Source organism: Mauremys reevesii, linkage group 6, assembly GCF_016161935.1.
Source record: "Mauremys reevesii isolate NIE-2019 linkage group 6, ASM1616193v1, whole genome shotgun sequence".
Lineage (NCBI taxonomy): Eukaryota > Metazoa > Chordata > Testudines > Geoemydidae > Mauremys > Mauremys reevesii.
In genome coordinates this window covers 16,099,251-16,120,787 of record NC_052628.1, presented here as the reverse complement: position 1 = coordinate 16,120,787, position 21,537 = coordinate 16,099,251, and the positions used below count along the sequence as shown (strand labels likewise).

The window sequence follows — 21,537 nt, the reverse complement described above, 5'->3', positions numbered from 1 at the left end:
TTTAAACAAAACAAAATCTCACCCCTTGCTGACGGCTATGCCAGTCTAAACTTAGTTTTATCGGGCCTTACTCAGTGGTAAAGTTAAGCACAGTTGTAGGCCCATTTAAAACCAGTGGAACTACTCAAGTTACGGATATATTTACACTACAGTAACAATACGGGGGTGGGGTGGGGGGTTGGTGGATATAGTTAGTCCACCTCTCCAAGAGGTGGTAGCTAGGTCAGTGGAAGAATTCTTCCATCAACCTAGCTGTGTCTACACATGGCTTAGGTCAACCTTACTACGGTGCTCAGGATGAGAGATTTTTCATGGCCCTGGTGATGCAACTAAGTTAGTGTAGACCTCAGTCTACAGTACTCCTTGGCTGTCAGACTTCACTTTTCGTGTCTGTTTACCTTTGTTACTGGGATATTCTAAATTGTCTTGCATCAGAATAGCTATTCAATTCAAGAATTAGGAGACACCAGGGCGGGCGGGGGTTCTTCATATGCGTTCTTGTCCCTGACTCAAAAGGCTGAGAAACCTCTTGATTTGTACAGTGGCCACATGACTTTTAATAACTTAATGATTCCATGTCAGACTGAAGGCAGCGTGCTCAGATGCAGCCTACTGTACAAGGAAATGGAATCAGCCAAGCTGTGCATCATCGCCTCTGCAGTGACTAATAGAGGAGGGTAGGGAACCAGAACAGCCAAGTAAAAACAAATAGAAAAATCGTTCTAATAGAACTATATAATGAGGTTTAATGACTTTGTTATGACATGGTTGCCTTTTTACAATAGTCTATTATGGGTGTCTTCCAGCTTTCCTAGCAAACTAAACTGAGCTGGTATTGATTGATTAATTCATAGGTCTCTGGTGTTGAACATGATGAATAAGGCCATACCAAATTCACAGACCATGAAATCTGATCTCCCTGTGAAATCTGGTTATTGTAGCGGAGGGACAAGGTGGGGTGTGGTCCTGGCCAGGGCTAGGGAAAGACAGAACTTCCTCTTCCCCTGCAGGGGCCACTCAAGGAGCCAGGTCAGACCCACCTCTGGGAACCTAGAACTAGCTAAATTCATGGAGGATGGGTCCATCAATGGCTATTAGCCAGGATGGGCAGGGGTGGTGTCCCTAGCCTCCATTTGCCAGAAGCTATGAACGGGCGACGGGCTGGATCACTTACTTGATGATTACCTGGTCTGTTCATTCCCTCTGGGGCACCTGGCATTGGATGCTGTCGGAAGACAGGATATTGGGCTAGATGGACCTTTGGTCTGACCCAGTATGGCCGTTCTTATGTTCTAACTTTACCCGGCTGCAAGAAGCTCTGTGGCTGCTGGCTGGGACAGCCTCTGATCCAGACTGGAGGCTTCTGGGAAAACTCGGACATATGGTAACCCACCCCACCCATACTCTGTGAACCTCACTTCTGTGCTGCTGCTGGTGGTGGCACTGGCTTTAGAGATTGGTTCACTAGGGGGGTGGTGAAGCACTGGAATCGGTTACCTAGGGAGGTGGTGGAATCTCCATCCTAAGAGGTTTTTAAGGCCCGGCTTGAGAGAGCCCTGGCTGGGATGATTTAGTTGGTCCTGCTTTAAGCGGGGGGGTTGGACTAGATGACCTCCTGAGGTCCCTTCCAACCCTAATCTTGTATGTATGTATGATACCCAGCCAGCAACCAGTGCTCTCCAGCTGCCCAGCTCTGAAGGCAGTGCCCCTGCCAGCAGCAGTGCAGAAGTGAGGGTGGCAATCCCATGACCCCTCTACAATAACCTTGGAACCCCCATGACCCTCTTTTGGGTCAGGACCCCCGTCCCCTAGTTACACCACCATGAAATCATAAATGGATTATTTTTAAAATCCTATGACTGTGAAATTGACCAAAATGGACTGAATTTGGTAGGGCCCTAATGATTTCCTTCAGTGGCAGTTCTTTCTGTCCTTTAGATAAAGTTCGAGCGTATACCTTTGATTTGGTGGAAACCGCTTTCTTGCAAAGCCAGTTTTTAAATGTCTGAGGTATTGTTCTGCCACCTTTTGGCAAGAGGCAGATCTGGAGCTTTGCTTTTTTGAGGCTGAGGAGTCGTATCTTAAAAAAAAGCCATGGTCCTCTTGGTCAGTGCACCATTCTGAATGCTGACATGTTATGAAACCTTCTTATCAATGTGAATTGTACTGGGACTGAAGTTTATTAAAAACAACATTTTTATGAGTTTTCAGCTAACATGACAAGTCCCTGCAGGTTGTGGGGATTGGGTGTTTGAATGTGTAACTTATTCAGATTGGTAAAGCACCATGGAAACTAGTATTCAGTAGGCTCAAATCTGCCATTTTAAATCACATTTTGTGCCAGATCTACTCTAAAGTGTTTAAAGTTTTCTTTAAATGTTCATGTTTCATACCCTCTATGAAATAACGACATAGTATCAGTTATCTAAGTGGAATGAAGGAAATTAAAGTAATCCTTGCATGTGTGTGTTGGGGGGGGGAAAGGGGGAGGAATAGTTGGTGCACATGAGGAGGATATGACTTCAATTTGGGGGCATTCGGATAAACAAGACTTTACTGCATTGAAAAGCTTAGCAGCAGCAGCATATTGAGCTCATAGTGGGTGAATTTATCCCCAGAGGCAAATTTCATGTTGCTTTGTCAACTTAGTGTTTGTGATGGCATCCAAAACCAAGGGCAGGCTGGGCACTTACTCAGAGTGGGAAGCCCACAACACAATCTAGGGTGTACAGGGAGAAGAGGAAATTACCTAAATTAGGAGCTGTACTGTGCATTAATGTTGTTAGCAGAGAAATTGAACCTTTCTCCAAAAGCTGATCCCTACAACCTCCCATAATGCTTGTGAAATCTGACTTTTTCTTAGTCCTCCCATTCAATTGCTGGTGTGGCAGTTGTCCTGCTAGATGGACTTGAATATTAGCAGACTCCACTCCCAAATCACTTGCATAAAATCTTTCTTTACAAAGTAAATGAAAGGGACACATTGTCACTTTTGGGGGGGGTTGTTTTTTTTGTTTTTTTTTTTACTAAATTCATTAAAAATTCCCCTTTCTGCAAGTATCCTTGTACGTAGTATAGCCTGGAATATTTGATAGAAAATCCTTAATTTTTTTAAAGAGCCTTTTCTAAGGTTTTCTGGCTTCTGGTTGACACTAAGGCCTGGTCCACACTGGGGGGCAGTGTCGAGGTAAGATACGCAACTTCAGCTACGGGAATACTTCGACTTCAGCTACGGTATCTTATCCAGACTTACCTCCCGTCCTCACCGCTCGGGATTGCCGTTCGCGGCTCCCCCGTCGACTCTGCTACCGCCACTTGCTCCGGTGGAGTTCCGGAGTCGACGGGAGCACATTCCGGGATCGATATATCGTGTCTAGATGAGACGCGATATATCGATCCCCGCAAAATTGATCACTACCCGCCGAATCGGCGGGTAGTCTGGACGTACCCTTAGGGGCCTGCTCAGCAAAGGAGAGCAGTTGGGCACAGGCACAGTGCCACTCACACCATCTGTACCTGTTTCTTCTTCTCACCTGCCTTCTTTCTGGCCTTGACAGCAGCATTGCAGTGTAGGGCTTCTTAGGGCACATCTGCGTGAGGATAAAAGCCCCAGAGGGTGAGCTGCTGGCTCAGGATTCGGGGCTAAAAATTGCTGGGTAGATATTCTGGCTTGGGCTGGGACACTCCACCCTTGAAGGCAGCCTGAGCCCAAACATCTGCTCACCAATTTTTTGGCCCAAGGCCCACAAGCCCAAGTCAGCCGACCTGACATCCCCTGGGCTTCTAAACTCCTCAAAAGGATCTGCAGAGGAGCCCCAAGAGGTAATGATCCCCTCCTCCCCCCCCCCACCTGATTCTAATCATCAGAAGTGTTACTTGAAACAGTAGTAGGTAATGTTTTGAGACGGAAATGTTTGGGGAGCTTAAATTGATAGTTTCCCTTGCCGAAGTGCCCTTGGAATTGTTTTTTCCCCTCTATGGCTGTTAAGCGGCTAATGTGAAAATTGGCCCCCTTTGGGTATGTTTACACTGCAGCTGGAAGCAAGCTTCCCAGCTGAGGGAGACAGACTTACACTAGTGGGGCTGAAACTAATGCAGTGTGACCATTGCGGCTTGGGCTTTCAAACCTAGGGTAGGGAGTCGGAGCTGCAGCCTGAGTAGCAGTATCCATGCTGCTAGTTTTTTTTATCTGCTAGCTCAAGTCTGTCTACCTGGGCTAGGAGACTTGCTCCCAGCTGCAGTGTAGACATACCTTGTGTCCTAAAGAACTGTTGCAGATCACTGACCAAGTCTGTTGGCTACTTCTGGGTCCTGATGATGTGCAGCAGGAGTTCAAGTTGCTTGTGTGTGCAACATGCTAAAAATCCTCACATATTTTAGGAAGAGACCTGCCTGCCATTTTGTCCTCAAACTTTGAATTATACAAGTGTAAATCTTCTTTAACTATTCATTTCTACTCCTTCAGCATTCATTATGTAAGTACAGCCTGAAAATCCCAGCAAGCACCTAATGTACAAAGATTATACCAAATTATCTATCAGGAGAAAACTGGCAGACTGTTACTCAACAGGCTGGGAGGGAAGTCTCCACTTATCAAATAAGGCAAGAGTAAAGCATAAATTATACCAGTACTCACTGGTAACAACCCTTCTTGGTAAATGTCATGTTTTGAGGATGTTGATTAAAGTACCTAGTATGTGTATGCATTGTCTGCTCCCTAACTCCTGTCAGTGTTTGACTTCTCTGTACTGAACACTTCTGATGGGGGGGAAGGAGGCAGGAGAAGTCAGTGGACTGTGTGTTAGTGCATGCTGATGTGCCTTGTTTGTTTGTGTGTTTGTCGAGGGTTTAGCTTGATCCTGCAGGTGTTCTGCATGCATCTTGAAATGATTGAGGAAATACACCCCACAAAGCCAGAAACGCACAGAATTCTAGTTAATTTCCACAGTGCAGGTAAATGTAGTAAGTGCCATGTGGTGGTGGGGGAGCCATGTATACCTGACTTTTGCTCTGTAATATGGGGGCATTTATCCAAAGTGTGTGTATATATATATATATTATTTATTTATTTTCAACAAGTCATGGAGCACGAGTGTAGACAAGGCTACAGGTACATAGGCCTGATTTACACGGCGTTGAAAGGCTGCTGCCAGCACCTTGCCTGGTGTTCCCACTGTTACTACAACTCCTGGAGGTCTACCAGTGCTAAAGTTGAAGATTCATCACAAAGTAACTGATGTAGACGGGGCTGAACAGATTTGAATTGAACAGCTAAGTAGCAAAATTTCTACCACATACACACACACACACACAAAGTTGTCACAGGTAAACCCTTAGCATATATCTAAGCAACTGAATGTCTTTTCATCTTAAACATTGACACCTATTAGAACTGACATTCCATAAAATTCACCATGGTGCAGTCAACACCGTGCTCGAGGAGATGAAAACTTCCATTGCGTCACTTACAACTCTGATATCTCAGTGAGTTTAATTTCACTTTCTTGTCTGGGAAACATTGGAAAGGTGCTATCTTTAATAATGTGTTTTAAAAAAAATAAACCTATAGAAATAACACACACACACACCCCCCCCCCATCGAATAGGCCAAGCACTAGGGGAGTTGCCTTCAGAATAGATTGTAGTATTAAGGAATAATGTAAAAACACTTTTTTAAATGATTAAGAAAAATCAATTGAATAATGTTACTGCACAGTGTGTTAGTCTCACTCTTGTGGTCACCATAGATCAGCGTGGAAATAATTGAGAGAGAAGTTTTTGCTGCTTTCACTGACATGACTTGTGAGAAGACCAGATGGCTTCAGGTTTCACCCTTGCAGTTCCTTGAAGCTTGCAAGCAGTTTAAAACAGGAGATTGTTTCTTTGTTTTTCTTTTGTTTTTTTAAAATCATTCTGTACTAAATATGTGTTTCTTTCCTCTAAACAGGTTGCAAAATAAAAGCATTAAGGGCCAAGACGAATACTTACATTAAGACCCCTGTTCGTGGAGAAGAACCCATTTTTGTCGTCACTGGACGAAAAGAGGATGTAGCCATGGCCAAAAGGGAAATTCTCTCAGCAGCTGAACACTTCTCCATGATCAGAGCATCACGCAACAAAAATGGTCCTGCTCTGGGCGGGTTGCCATGTACTCCCAACCTGCCAGGTCAGACTACAGTCCAAGTCCGGGTGCCTTACCGTGTAGTTGGGCTAGTGGTTGGACCCAAAGGAGCTACAATCAAAAGAATTCAGCAGCAGACACACACGTACATCGTTACTCCCAGCAGAGACAAGGAGCCAGTCTTTGAGGTTACAGGGATGCCTGAAAATGTAGACCGTGCGCGTGAAGAAATAGAAATGCATATTGCCATGCGCACTGGAAACTACATTGAGCTGAATGAAGAAAATGATTTCCATTACAATGGTACAGATGTGAGCTTTGAAGGTGGCACCCTAGGATCTGCTTGGCTTACTTCCAATCCTGTCCCTCCTAGCCGCACCAGAATGATTTCTAATTATAGAAATGACAGCTCCAGCTCCTTAGGAAGTGGCTCCACTGATTCCTATTTTGGAAGCAATAGATTGGCTGACTTCAGCCCAACAAGTCCATTCAGCACAGGAAACTTTTGGTTTGGAGAAACGTTGCCCTCAGTGGGCACAGAAGATCTTGCAGTCGACTCTCCTGCGTATGACTCCTTACCAACGCCTTCCCAAACTATCTGGACCCCTTTTGAACCAGTAAACCCGCTATCTGGCTTTGGTAGCGACCCTACTGGTAACATGAAGACTCAGCGTCGAGGGAGTCAGCCATCCACTCCTCGTCTGTCACCTACATTTCCTGAAACTTTGGAACATCCGCTTGCTAGGAGAGTGAGAAGTGACCCACCCAGTACATGCAACCAGGTTGGCCTTCCAATATACATCCCTGCTTTTTCTAATGGTACCAACAGCTACTCTTCTTCCAATGGCGGTTCCACATCCAGTTCGCCACCCGAGTCTAGACGAAAGCATGACTGTGTGATATGCTTTGAGAATGAAGTTATTGCTGCCCTAGTTCCTTGTGGCCACAATCTCTTCTGTATGGAATGTGCCAACAAGATCTGTGAAAAAGAAACTCCATCATGTCCAGTTTGCCAGACAGCTGTTACTCAGGCAATCCAAATTCACTCTTAAATATATATAGATATTATATATGGACTTTTTAAACTCTTAAAGGCATGGGTGTAATGGTCCCTCCCCGCCCCAGTAAACTTCCTAATTAATTCTGACTGTTATTGGGCTTTCTTGGGATTAGGCTAAAGTTGTTAGTAAACTTTTATACTTTCTAAAAGGCTGCTACGGTAACACTAAACCTAGATGGTCTCTGTCCGGTTTGGTTTAAAGAGATGGCATGTTTATCAGAGATACATCTGGTATAAGGCTAAGGCACAGTAGGCGGGAAACTTTAGATCGATTTCACAACCAAGAAAACAAATGAATTTTACAGGTTTTCTTAGTGATCTGTATTCGTGTTGGTAATGTCTATGTTCTGGAGGCAATGAACCCCATAGCCTAAACAGAGAATTAGTCTGTACTGGAGGGTTCATGGTATGATTGATGTATCAAAAAACACTTCCAATGCTGCCTTCTTTACACTGCCAGTTTTGAAATAGGTTTTGGGTTTTGTTTAGTTTTATTTTTACAACAACTTATGCCTAATTCTTCAGTATTGCAAATAACTTTTTAATGCACAGGGTTTTTTTTATTATTTTTTTTCTTTTGAATGGATAAGGTTGTTGGCAGTTTTAAATAGATCACTGTTAATTGGGGTGGAGGGTGGGGAGGGAGGAAGAAACAGGACGGACTGCCAAATTGACCTTCATCTCACCCAGTTTGTGAACAATGGTATGTTCAGAGGATCAGGAACGATTTGGTCTCCTTTATTGTGAATTCCTACCCACTGCTTTTCTTAATGGAATGTGGAGTAGCCTGATGATGGCTTGATCCCATTTCAGTAAGGGCTTTGGGGTGCACATACTTTGGCTAATAGTGAGGATGCTAACATTCCATTCACTAGTCTGATCAAGGTGTTCTTAAATTACATTTTAGAGATTATATAGTTCAAAATGTGAAGCATTTTTATGTTCAATCCATACTTGTCTTGCACATTATATAAATATATATATTTTTTTTATTTTAGTAATGTAAAGGAAAAAGGGGGAGGTGTGTATGTGCTCGTGTATAATTCCTGAAAGCAGCTGCAACCATGGCCCTTCAATCATTTTACGTCATTTCAAAACTGTTTCCAATCACAACAAAAGATTGTTTCGAATGTGCTGCTTACATTTCAACCTGTGGATGTCTCTAGCTTCTTCATCCTCAGTATGTTCCAAAATCTGTGCTGGCATATGAAAAAATGACACCACCACCCCACACAAAGTGGAATTTTCTATTATTTTTTTAAGCGTTATTTTCCCAAGACACAAAAAAGCTTTTTTTTCCTCAGTATAGCAAAACAAATTCTATGTATTGAACTAGTAAATATACAGAAATTTTATTTTTTATTTCCACTTGAAGAGTTACATTTCGTATAAAAGTTTACAAATAATGGTTTTTATTTTACGATTTTTTCAGTATAAGAGTTGCCTTGATGGCATATTATGTAATGCATAACTTTAATGCTAATTGCTTGTAGAATAGTTAAATGTCAGTATTGAAACCTAATCTTTAGCTGCAGTCTTGTAGATATGAACAAATGTTCACCAAGCATGTATTTTGTATTTTATTGCATTGTACACTGCAACTAATAAGCCAAGGAATCGACAGATATTAGGTGCGTGTACCGTTTCTATAAACCACAAACTAACAATGACAAACTATCAATATAGTTTAGTATTTGCTAATTTTACTACACTCTTTTTGTTATGTATATGTAGGGAGGTCATAGGGATTATAAATTCAATTTGAGTAAAGTTTAAAAACCATATATTTTATGATAAAGGGCCTTTAACTTATGATGGCCAAAGCACTGATATTATATATTTGCTGTAAAGAGAATTATAAGAGTTTTATTTTTCTGATATTAAAAGTTACTTAATAAAGACTTGTTTCCATTAACTTGAATGTTTTCTGATTTTGCTGTTTTCATGGTTCTCATTTCAAGCCACTTTTGGGAAACTATAATCTGATTTAGATCCTTTTCACTCCCTTAAAACTTGGGGGTTGTATTGCTTAAGTGCTTTGCAAATGAGTAGTTTTTAATTTTACACGTAATCTTTACAAAATAGCAATGACTGACCAACTTTCAGAAAAGTTAGTCGTAGGACTGGTAATATCAAAATAATTTAGAAATTTTCTGTTCCAAGCCCATCTAAGATAAATATATTTCCCTTCTTAGATACACACAAATGCAGCAGAAGAGAATTATCACATTTGTTTGAAGTAGTGTTTTACTTTCATTATTTCAGCAGTGTCAGTTTCTTGCTGATTTCAAGTTGCAGGTATAATTTTTTTTGCCTTTCCCATTTAATTGAAATTTTTAACCAATATCAGGTGCATTGCATTTGGTGTTTAAACTGAATGTGAACACAGATGCGTTGAGGTCTCAAGCATGTTCTTCTTACTAAGGGTCAGATTCTTTTGCTCACCCCCGTTTTGATCCATAACTCACTCTGCAAGCCGCCCAGTTCTGATCCATTTTAGGAGTTTATAGCTCCCATTACTGTAGTGTTTGAGCATCTCAAACTTTAATGCATTAATCCTCTCAACGCCCCTGAGAGGTAGGGAAGTGCTATGATCCTGGCTTGACACATGGGGAACTGAGGCACAGAGCAGTTCAACTATTTGTCCAGGGTCACACACGAATCCTGAGGCAGTGTGAGTTATTGGATCCAGGCCTCCTGAAACACAGGCTGCTGCTCTAACCACTGGGCTACCTGTCCTCTGATTTCAGTGAGCTATAACTCAGCATGAGTAAGAGTGCAGAACTTGTTCCTAAATTGCCTTCAGAAACTGTCCAGAACTAGAAGGCATGTGTATGTGTGTTTAAAATATGTATACTCTAACTGTGGCCGGTAAAGAGATTTCTACCACTCGGCCAGATTCTGATGCCTCTGGTGCAGGCTGCTGCTGCTCAGGGTATCAATCCGCTGCATTAGGATTAAAAGGGAAGAGTGAAGACAAATGTCCCTGTAAAGAAAAGAAGTTCTCTGTTGACCTCTCCATTTGAAGGGACTGGAATCTGCAGCACTTGGTTGTTTGAGCACCATGATGTACTTCAGTCCAAGCTCTTATGAAATGATGATGTAGCTCTTATAGTAATCAATATCCAGTAGGCTTTGTTGAAGTGATTGCTCTCTGCCAGCAGCAATAACAAGTGCATTGAATAAAAGTAATGCTATTTACCTTCAAGCCTCTAAACATGCTGGGCCCTGATTATTTTAGAGACAGCCTGCCACTCTCTAATCATCGTCTACCCTGACTTCCGTATTCCTCGGCGTGTCTAGAGATGCTCAAGCGTCCTGTGCAGTAGGCCCCCTGCTGTGAAACACCCAGAAGATGTTGCTGTACACCTTCAGATTGGAATGAAAGATTCCTCTTTTCTCGGTAACTTTTTTCCTTGATAGAACCCTGAAGAGGACAAATAAAACATGAATTCACCCCATGCTCTCTTTTGGTGTGTCATATGGCAAGGGAATAATTTATCTTCCAGGCTTTGAGAAGATGCCACAATTAGGCATGTTTTATAATATCCAAATGCACAGCTGATTTTCCAATAAAATCTGTTTCTTAACCAGTTAGCTGGAACACTGTTAGATTGCGCAAGGCTGGAGTTAGCTTAAAAGACTAATTTTGATTTTCTTATTGTATTACACGTTATTTTTCCTGCATCAGAAACACTTCTGATCAGTGACTAAAGTTCAGAATTTTAGCTTCTGTTTAGATAGAGGTGAAACAATTTCCATGAATCTATAATTCATTGGCAAGTCAGTGTTTGACAGTTTTTTTTTAAATCCCATAGTTTTTGTTTACCGACATAATAAAATGGTTATTAAAACTGAACACTTTTTTTAATCTACTTGTTTCAGTTCAGCTTGGGCAATTGACAGTCAAATCCATTTTACTTTCAGATTTTGGTGTTAAATATTAAAATTGTGAACACTAAGGGAGTGTCAGTTAAAAAAAAAAGTAGATTTTAAATGTGTCTTAAGTTTTGTAGAAGTTTGTTTTAAGGTCATGCAAATTTTAAGCCATCATTTGAGTTGGTCATGTCATTTGGGTGCCACAAATGTGCCCAGCTGCAACATGTGTGTTGTAACTTGAGTAAACATGCGAGTGTGTTACTTCCGTTCCTCTGTGTGGGGGAGATAGAGGGGGCAAAAAAGGATAGTTTTGTCCTAAGTTTTGATTAAAATTTTGAACACTGCAGCTACCAATGAGAATTAACCTTTCAAAAATCTGCTGGCCTGGAAACCATTTGAGGAACAAAAAATGAATCCCGTACCACGGAACTCAGAGCCATTAGTTCCAGAGTTCAAACCCTGGCACAGATGCCTCTTCCTTTTACCTCTGGTCTTGTTTTCCCATCGGCATAATGGATCTAATACTTGCTTCACAGGGGTGCTGAGGATTAATTTAGTGTTTTTTAAAGTGATCTAAGGACTAACACAGCTACCCCTCTGATACATATATTTCAGCGCTGTCAGCAACCATCTTTTATGAATCGCCAGTGAAAGACCTGAATGAGCTTCTATACTTACATAAGTGATTTGTAGTCAGAACTTTTGATTGACACTTTTATTTTCCCTTCTGAAAATAGCAAAGGGAAACTTGGGGAGGAGGGGCAAGGGATAGTGCCTCTATGTCTTCATTTAGCTTTCATAAAACCACAATGTAAGCTGCTCCCTAAACGTGAAGAATTATGTCGGGCTACTCAGTGCTTATGGCAGAGGTAAGCAAAAGTGATAGTAAAGATTATAATTCACTTACACAAAGAGCCAAGACTTGATATGCAAGAACACTTAGTCTGCCTGGTAGTGGGATGATCTTAAATACGATTTCAGTTAGAACATGGTCTGGTGGAGGCTTAGCAAATACGAGCACTCGATGAACAAAGCATTCCATTGCGGGGTTGGGGGCGGCAGCAGCGGGGCTTCTCTCAATACATCTAGATTCTTAAAGCATGTCTAGCCCCTATCTGAGCACCTTGCACCTATGTAACTTGGATCAAGATTTTTTTAAAAAGTCTAAAATTAGGCTTCTAAATAAGTGGGCTGATTTCCCCAAAACTGCTAAGCACTCAGCAGCTCTTAATGAAGTCAAGAGGGAGCTGCTTGTGCACTGAACTTCTGAAAATCAGGCTGCTTAGACAGGAGTCTATCCTTTAGGAACTTGTGCTTGTGGTACCCTGTTGTGGCTTGTAGATAAGCTGCTGCATTACCTACGATTGAAGACAGTCACTCTGAGATCGGTTGCAATGTTCAGCCCAAGGTCTCATGAAGATTTGACTCACGACGGCCAGGTTTGAATCCGATAGGCTGAGGCATGGTATTCTTGCCAGATGCTGGTGGAAATGAGCATTTGTCGTGGCCATCCTGTCATCCAATAATAAGTCCAACTGAGCCCCGAAACAGCAAGCAGCTACTGTCAGCACAGGGGGATGTGAGGGAAGGAGACAATTTCTTTAAAATGTTTCCACCTTCCTTGTATTCTGCTTTGTCCAGGTGTTGACCTTGACTGGGCCCCAAGGAAGCTCTGTGGGTGTAATATAGAGCTAAGTGTCATGTGAATACTGATGGCTCTGCCATTGGGGTTCTCTCACCTGATCCCCTTCATACGGATCCTGACTAATACAGAGGAGATGAAGCTTGGTGGCTTATTAGGACTGAGTCCAAAGATGAATATGGAAATATGGCCGTTGTCTATGGACAGGAGGGGGTCATCCACTAGTGCTATTTACCAGGTCCTGGGTATTGACAGGTAGCATTGGAGATGTTTTTGCTAAGCTTCATTTAGTTCAGAGGAGGTGGCGGGATAGGAGGCTGCAGTTTGCCCATTACTGTGGTATTTATGCACGGTAGACCTTGGGTGGTAGCTTGAGGTTGCTAGTATTGAGAGAGATTGTTAATACTAGCTAGACTCCAGGATGTTTGAGTGGTTAGTACATTTCACGTGCTGCCAATCGTTGCTTAGTCACAATTCCAAATATTCTCTCTCAACACCCAGGGAACAGATTTGGGGAGGGGCGTGGGAGGCGAAATGCCAGTTCATTACCCTGAGCTAGGCTGCTGGATCGCCTATCTCAGACAGTGTTTGGGAGCAAATAAACCACTGGCTGATCTTTAACAAAGAAAAGGAGCAACACCAAACAAAAAGTTTTGTAAAGTTTCAGCAGCCAACTCTGAGCTAATATCCTACTAGCTTAATTTTCTGATGTATCTACTTCCACAAGGGCGGTAATTCCTTTTTTTAAAATCAGGTAAGCAGCAAAATTCTCCACTGTTCAAAGCATTCAGCTATAGTGTCGGTAAGCAAAACAGGCATATTTTTCACACAAAAAATTGCAAAGAATTTCAGAACTTTTCAACCAGCTCCTTGCCTCAGTAGGTTAAGAATTAAAATCTCTGCATGAACAAGGGGGCGGGCATGGTGTGAGGAAGGAAAATAAAGCAGCTTATTGGGCTCTGAAGTGTCAGGGCAGGGTGTAAACGTGTTACATTTGCCTTTTTCATTCCAAAGTGCTACACAACCAGGAAAGTGCAAGTGCTGCTGAAATGCATCTGGCAACCAACCAGTCCACAGCACACTGTTGTGTTAACCCTGCGTGGAAATGAATCTGTGGTTCCAGAATCTTTAGGTAGGTTCAGCCTGATGCCTTTTATATCCCGTTATTTAAAAAAAAAAAAAAAAATAAAGCTGCTCACATTCTGAAAAACAAAAAATGGGTTTGTTCCAATGATGCATTTAAAATGTTCAGTTTTTGTGTACGCTACCAGCTCTCGTTTAATGTACTAACTGCCTGTCCTGGGTACCATTCCACATCCCCTGTGAAGGGAAGAACACACGACCCCGAAGCGTCCCTGTTTTGAACATGTAGGAGCCCGAAGCAGTATTATGCTGGGATTGAATGTGGCTGAATTACAACCACCTAGTTGTATCTCCCAGGGAATGGCTTCAGAAGAACTCTACACAGCATCAGCCATCTAACGGTCACTCTAGTCAGGTAGGTGGAGGGAGGATTTCTTGGACTGAGCTTCCATTCAGTAGATGCTGTCCATTGCTTGCAGAGGCTAAATAAACAGCCTTAAATAATAGGTCAGACCTTCGACTTCTTCCAACTGTCCCAGCTCAATTGAAGGGCAAAGGAGCTCTGAAGAACTGACACTAGCTGAGGAGCTGATCAGTTGTGTAGTGTATTTCACACTGTTTGTATTTTGTGGATGATTCATGCACAAGGGGAAGCAGTCAGTCTCTGAGTGGAGCTCACTTTACCAGCTAGCCAACAGAAACCACTTGCTCTAACAGCAGCAGGTGAAAAAAGACTCCATAAACGGCCTTTGTACTCCGAGAGGAGGGGCTAGGGCAGAGATGAATAAAATTAGCGGGGCTAAAGATGCATAATAATTTGGAGGCGTGGGTCAATACACATCAGAGGTTTTTACCCAACAACCTCTGTAAAGAATCTTACTGGTTGGTGAGTGTGAGCACCAAGCAGGTTAGAGCTGACATAGGCCACGGGGTAGCTGCAGGGTGCATATTGCAGACATACTTCAAGGCATTCAAGAGCGACTGGTGGTTTGTGAGTGGAAAAAATGAGTGAGTTGAGCCTTGGCCTTCAGCCAGAGAGGAATGAAGCTTTGCCTGTAGCTCAGAGAGAACAGCAGGGAAATAACAGCATGATCTATGACTCCTGTGTTGCCCTGGGTTAGATGTGAGACCTGTTGGCTCAGTAATCTCAAGGGAAAGCGTCCACGTTTCTGATGACGCTCGCCGTCTCGCCACAATGAGGAGACTCCTTTGAGCCTGCCGAGCAGGGGTAAGCATGTGGTTAATGTAGATTTCATCTTCAAGGTTTCATTGTAGGATATTTCTAGTTCCTCATTAGTGCTTGAATAAACTGGAGTAAATTAGCTTACCTTATGGTACCCGGTGGGGTGGTACTTCTAATGTGAAGATAATAAAGAGACTATGAACTAATTTTCTTTGCTTTCAAGACAAACGAAGCAATAAACTGAGTACAGACAGGCAGTAAGGTGAGGGGAAAAATTTTCTCTAATGGGGCGGTACAAATAGCTTCATCGACCATTAAACCTCAAGCAGCCAATGTGCACTAAACCAACGCTCGTGTGTGAGAGACGTCCAGCAGAGTAAATTAGAAAGGGAGCTGGTAGCTAGTGACGCCTTGTGCACGTCCATGAGTTATTTGCTGAAGGATTGCTGCCCACTGGGTGCAAAATGGTTAAAAAGCTGCTCCCAGGGTAGAGCCGGAGGCATGAGGGGTTTGTGTCTGGGGCAGTTTGAATGGGTTGTTAATCGACTGGCTGAAGCCCACCCGCATCAATAGGGGATCCAGAAAGACAATGAGAACCCCAGTGACTGAACAACTGACCCCTGCAAACAGGAAACTCCAGCAGGTAGAACAGGTCAACTCTACAAGAGGAAGATAAGAGACCAAGAGGTGACAGGAGGCTAGAATAAGAGCTGGCTTGTGTAGAGACACGGGACCTCACCTGGGACTGGGAGACAAAGGAACAGAGAGAAGAAACCAAGATTTTTCCTTCAGTAGCACAGCTCGAGAGACCTGGTTTGGCCAACATGGACTATGTCTTAGCTTTTGCTTCTCTGTGCTAAGCTAAGAACTGCCTGGTGCTGTGTTCCAGCTGACTAATAAATCCTCCTCTGTTTTGAAAAGGCTGCCTGGGGTTATTGCAAATACTTACTGCGGTGCATTGGTCCCTGGAGTGTGTAAAAGTCTCTGAACAGGAGACAATCCCAGCGGGACTTGCTGGGCAGCGTTCACAGTGTGAAACGAGTGCTGCAGCCCAGAGGCTCAGTCATGGAGGCAGTGTGGCCATGGGGCCTATCCTTAAGGAAAAGTGGGGCACCACTTTTCCTTAGGGGTCTGGGACACTGAAGGTGTTTCTCCAAGGGACTGTTTAAAAGCTGGGATGCAGCACAGATCCTATGGATCTGCGACACCCTTATATTAAGGTTGCCTAATGCTTCCATTATGTTTCTTTCAACGTGTGTGTGTGTGAGAGAGAGAGAGAGAGAGAGAGAGAGAGACACTGTAACACCTCCATGGTTTGCTGCAGGCTTTTGAAATCTGGCCGGGAGAAAACCCTCAGGGATAAGAAATCCAATGAAATTTCATTAAAGTTTAGCCAACTGTTAAAAATCACCATTTGCCCCCCTCTCTCATTTGCGTTGCCCAGCAAAACTTTGGCAGCAGGCCTAAATAACTCAACCTAACATTCAACACAACATTGGGCAGGCTGCTCAGTCTCTGTGGTGTGGTTCCTCATATGTAAAGGAGAGAGAGTGCTTCCTGGTCTTTACAGGAATGTTGTGAAGATGCTACTTGTGAGGTGTTCTGATACCTTGGTGCTGAGTGTGTATAAGTACCTAGATCAATGAATGAAGCACAGAGAAGTCTCTTGCATCCGAAGAAGTGGGTATTCACCCACGAAAGCTCATGCTGCAAAACGTCTGTTAGTCTATAAGGTGCCACAGGATTCTTTGCTGCTTTTAGAGCAGTTACGTGACTTATGCAGGATTATACAGTAAGTCTGTGGCAGATCACACAATAGGAGTCCTGTGTTCTAATCATTAGACAACACTGCCAATAATTCCTGAAAGTGTAATATGTATTTCCAACAGAATCCTATCAGGTGCTACTAACCTGTTGGTAACTCTTCTTAGACATTGCAGTTTCTTATTCCTTGCATATTCATCAACATCCATCTCAGATTTGGTTTGTATCATTTCTTGTATCAAAAATAACTTCAAGCAAAGATCGTGCTAGTCAAACTCCCGTCTGGGTCAGTATTGGGTTTTTTTAAATAAGCGGTTATGAGCCAGCATGGAGCTTCCCTTAGTTGTTGTTGCACGGGCGTTAACACATTCCAGGGCGTGGTGCAGCCTCAGAAAGGACAATGTGCTGGGCAGAAGACTGAAACCTGGGTGTCTGCGGGGGAAGCATTTTGGAGTCAGCAGTTTCACTAGTGACTCACCTATGCTGCATAAGCAATTGCCCAAAGAGGCTTTTTGCTAAGTAGTTGATGCTGTATTGCAGTACCTGGAGGAGTTTCTTTAAAATGGGCAGCAACCACCTAATGTCAACTATAAAGGAAGTAACAGGATGGTCAGGTGACCCATCTCTGCATCAGGCAGACAAAGAACAACTTTATGGGGAACATAAAGGATAACTGGGCCGGGGCGGGGGACATGGGGCCAAAGGCATTTTTAGGGAACAGTTACAGTGTTTCATTCATGACCAAACCATATGCAGGCCTGATTGTTGCCTCAATGTATTTTATCTGATGAACACTTCTTATTAGAAGCAGCTTGATTCAATGGTCAGGACTCTTGACTTGGATTGAGGAGACGTGGTTTCTATTCCTTGGCCCTGCCACTGACCTGGGGCGGGGGGATCACCTGCTGGACAAGTCACTTCACTTCTCCTCCCTGTGCCCCTTTGCTCAGCTGTAAAACAGGGACAATGCTTCCTCTGCAAAATACATTGAGATCTACAGCTGAAAAACCACCAGAGCTGCGTGTTGTGAATACTATTGGACTGGGGAGGGGGACAGCTTCCAGTTCAGGATGGCTGGTTGACTGGCCCCAGTGGACTCTTAAAGGTCCAGGTTTTCATGAACATCCCCAAACTGTTGTATCTGCAGAACGTGGTATCCTTGGGGAGAAGGAGTTGTGCATGGCTATGTCCGTCTTTAAGATACTGCTATGTGTGGGATGGGATGCAACAGTTATTTCATGCAAGGAGGGATGGCTACGATGGTAACCTCCAGTATACACTAATGGACAGTAATATTAGTGTAATCACACGCACAATCTACCTCTTGGTCTGGAAGTTCTGAACCTAGGCACACATCACCTATTTCCTTAAACATGGGAAGATTCTTTGCTCCCTATGGGCAAGAGGACTGCACCTGTAAAGTTGTGATGTAGGCCTTGTCTACACTGGGGGAGTCTTGCATCAGTCTGGCTACACTGGTACAAAATCCCAGTACAGCTGCACTGCAATGCAAACTGACTTCCACTGGTGCAGTTTACCCCAGTGCAGCACGTGCCACTGCAAAACTCTCTCCATGTAGGGGGTTAACCTACATGAAAAGCAGCAGGCAGACAGTTCACACAGCTTTTTATGTAACAAAGAAACCTTTATTCCACCCGTGCTGTCACCATAGACTACAGGTGTCTGCTCTGCTCAGTGCCAGAGAATCTGCAGAGCTTTCAAGTCAACATATTTTTGTCTTCTGGCAATCACTCTACTCAGGCAATCTGTTCTGAGCTAACTCCTTGTCCTCACAACCAGCAAAATGGAGCCATCTTTCACAAACGCGAGCACGCTCACACGGTGCTGCAAGGCCATGGATATTATGCAAATCTCACAGCTGAGAAACATCAATTCACGTTTCACCCAGCTCCAGTGTAATGTCTGGCTGCAGCTCCCAAGTGGTTAATGAAGACAGCTGTTCTCTACAGTAAGGGACTGTTTCTTTCCAGAATCTTAGCAGACCACTGGACTTGAGAACAAAATTTAGATAAGATAATTATCTAAATATGCAGGGCTGGGGTCTCCTGCAAAATGGACTCAAACTTAAGGTGAAGGATCACAAATGACACTTCACATGTGTGGGTCTCCTGTTTGTTTTAAGCATCTGCAACATTGACCTACATTCATGAAATCTCTCATCTTTTGAATGTTTACAGGGGACCCAGTAAGGCAGTTGTAGTGCTTGCTGCAATTTCATCTGCATCTTTAGCAGTTCTGTGTCCCTGTTACATTGTTCCATTTGGTTTCAGACCTGTATGACCTGCCTATATTTAAAATGAGCCTAGGAACAGATGATAAATTCTGTTACCCCACGCAGCTGAAGTTTTATGCAGATTCAAGGTGGTTAATTTGTACCCAGGTTGTAGTAGTGGTGTTTTGGGTTCACTGCTCTTCAGCCAATGGGTTTACAAGGAATAGGTTTCTAGAGGAGACTTGGTCTAGTGATTAGATCATAGGAGTAGAAAGACTGAACATAAGAAATTAAGAATGGCCGTACCAGGTCAGACCAAAGGTCCATCTAGCCCAGTATCTGTCTACCAACAGTGGTCAATGCCAGGTGCCCCAGAGGGAGTGAACCTAACAGGCAATGATCAAGTGATCTCTCTCCTGCCACCCATCTCCATCCTCTGATGAACAGAGGCTAGGGACACCATTCTTACCCATCCTAGCTAATAGCCATTTATGGATTTAGCCACCATGAATTTATCCAGTCCCCTTTTAAACATTGTTATAGTCCTAGCCTTCACAACCTCCTCAGGTAAGGAGTTCCACAAGTTGACTATGCGCTGCGTGAAGAAGAACTTCCTTTTATTTGTTTTAAACCTGCTGCCTATTAATTTCATTTGGTGACCCCTAGTTCTTGTATTATGGGAATAAGTAAATAACTTCTCCTTATCCACTTTCTCAACATCACTCATGATTTTATATACCTCTATCATATCCCCCCTTAGTCTTCTCTTTTCCAAGCTGAAGAGTCCTAGCCTCTTTAATCTTTCCTCGTATGGGACCCTCTCCAAACCCCTAATCATTTTAGTTGCCCTTTTCTGAACCTTTTCTAGTGCTAGAATATCTTTTTTGAGGTGAGGAGACCACATCTGTACACAGTATTCGAGATGTGGGCGTACCATGGATTTATATAAGGGCAATAATATATTCTCAGTCTTATTTTCTATCCCCTTTTTAATTATTCCTAACATCCTGTTTGCTTTTTTGACCGCCTCTGCACACTGCGTGGACATCTTCAGAGAACTATCCACGATGACTCCAAGATCTTTTTCCTGACTCGTTGTAGCTAAATTAGCCCCCATCATGTTGTATGTATAGTTGGGGTTATTTTTTCCAATGTGCATTACTTTACATTTATCCACATTAAATTTCATTTGCCATTTGGTTGCCAATCACTTAGTTTTGTGAGATCTTTTTGAAGTTCTTCACAATCTGCTTTGGTCTTAACTATCTTGAGCAGTTTAGTATCATCTGCAAACTTTGCCACCTCACTGTTTACCCCTTTCTCCAGATCATTTATGAATAAATTGAATAGGATTGGTCCTAGGACTGACCCTTGGGGAACACCACTAGTTACCCCTCTCCATTCTGAGAATTTACCATTAATTCCTACCCTTTGTTCCCTGTCCTTTAACCAGTTCTCAATCCATGAAAGGACCTTCCCTTTTATCCCATGACAGCTTAATTTACATAAGAGCCTTTGGTGAGGGACCTTGTCAAAGGCTTTCTGGAAATCTAAGTACACTATGTCCACAGGATCCCCCTTGTCCACATGTTTGTTGACCCCTTCAAAGAACTCTAATAGATTAGTAAGACACGATTTCCCTTTACAGAAACCATGTTGACTATTGCTCAAGAGTTTATGTTTTTCTATGTGTCTGACAATTTTATTCTTAACTATTGTTTCAACTAATTTGCCCAGTACCGACGTTAGACTTACCGGTCTGTAATTGCCGGGAACACCCCTAGAGCCCTTTTTAAATATTGGCGTTACATTAGCTAACTTCCAGTCATTGGGTACCGAAGCCGATTTAAAGGACAGGTTACAAACCTTAGTTAATAGTTCCGCAACTTCACATTTGAGTTCTTTCAGAACTCTTGGGTGAATGCCATCTTGTCCCGGTGACTTGTTAATGTTGAGTTTATCAATTAATTCCAAAACCTCCTCTAGTGACACTTCAATCTGTGACAGTTCCTCAGATTTGTCACCTACAAAAGCCAGCTCAGGTTTGGGAATCTCCCTAACATCCTCAGCCGTGAAGACTGAAGCAAAGAATCCATTTAGTTTCTCCGCAATGACTTTATCGTCTTTAAGCGCTCCTTTTGTATTTTGATCATCAAGGGGCCCCACTGGTTGTTTAGCAGGCTTCCTGCTTCTGATGTACTTAAAAAACATTTTGTTATTACCTTTAGAGTTTTTGGCTAGTCGTTCTTCAAATTTCTCTTTGGCTTTTCTTATTACACTCTTGCACTTAAGTTGGCAGTGTTTGTGTTCCTTTCTATTTGCCTCACTAGGATTTGACTTCCACCTTTTAAAGGAAGTCTCTTTATCTCTCACTGCTTCTTTTACATGGTTGTTAAGCCACGGTGGCTCTTTTTTAGTTCTTTTACTGTTTTTCTTAATTTGGGGTATACATTGAAGTTGGGCCTCTATTATGGTGTCTTTAAAAAGGGCCCACGCAACTTGCAGGGATTTCACTTTAGTCACTGTACCTTTTAACTTTTGTCTAACTAACCCCCTCATTTTTGTATAGTTC

At 42.9% G+C, this 21,537-nt stretch overlaps 1 protein-coding gene across 1 annotated transcript in view; it reads left to right on the top strand.

The window, feature by feature from the left end:
- The window catches only part of MEX3C (mex-3 RNA binding family member C), a 33,008-nt gene extending 25,817 nt beyond the window's left edge, over nucleotides 1–7,191 (top strand). The window contains exon 2 of the mRNA XM_039544329.1: nucleotides 5,948–7,191. Coding sequence (XP_039400263.1) covers nucleotides 5,948–7,173 — 1,226 coding nt within the window. The 3' untranslated portion in view covers nucleotides 7,174–7,191. The remainder of the gene's footprint in view (nucleotides 1–5,947) is intronic.
- The last annotated feature ends 14,346 nt before the right edge of the window (nucleotides 7,192–21,537 follow it).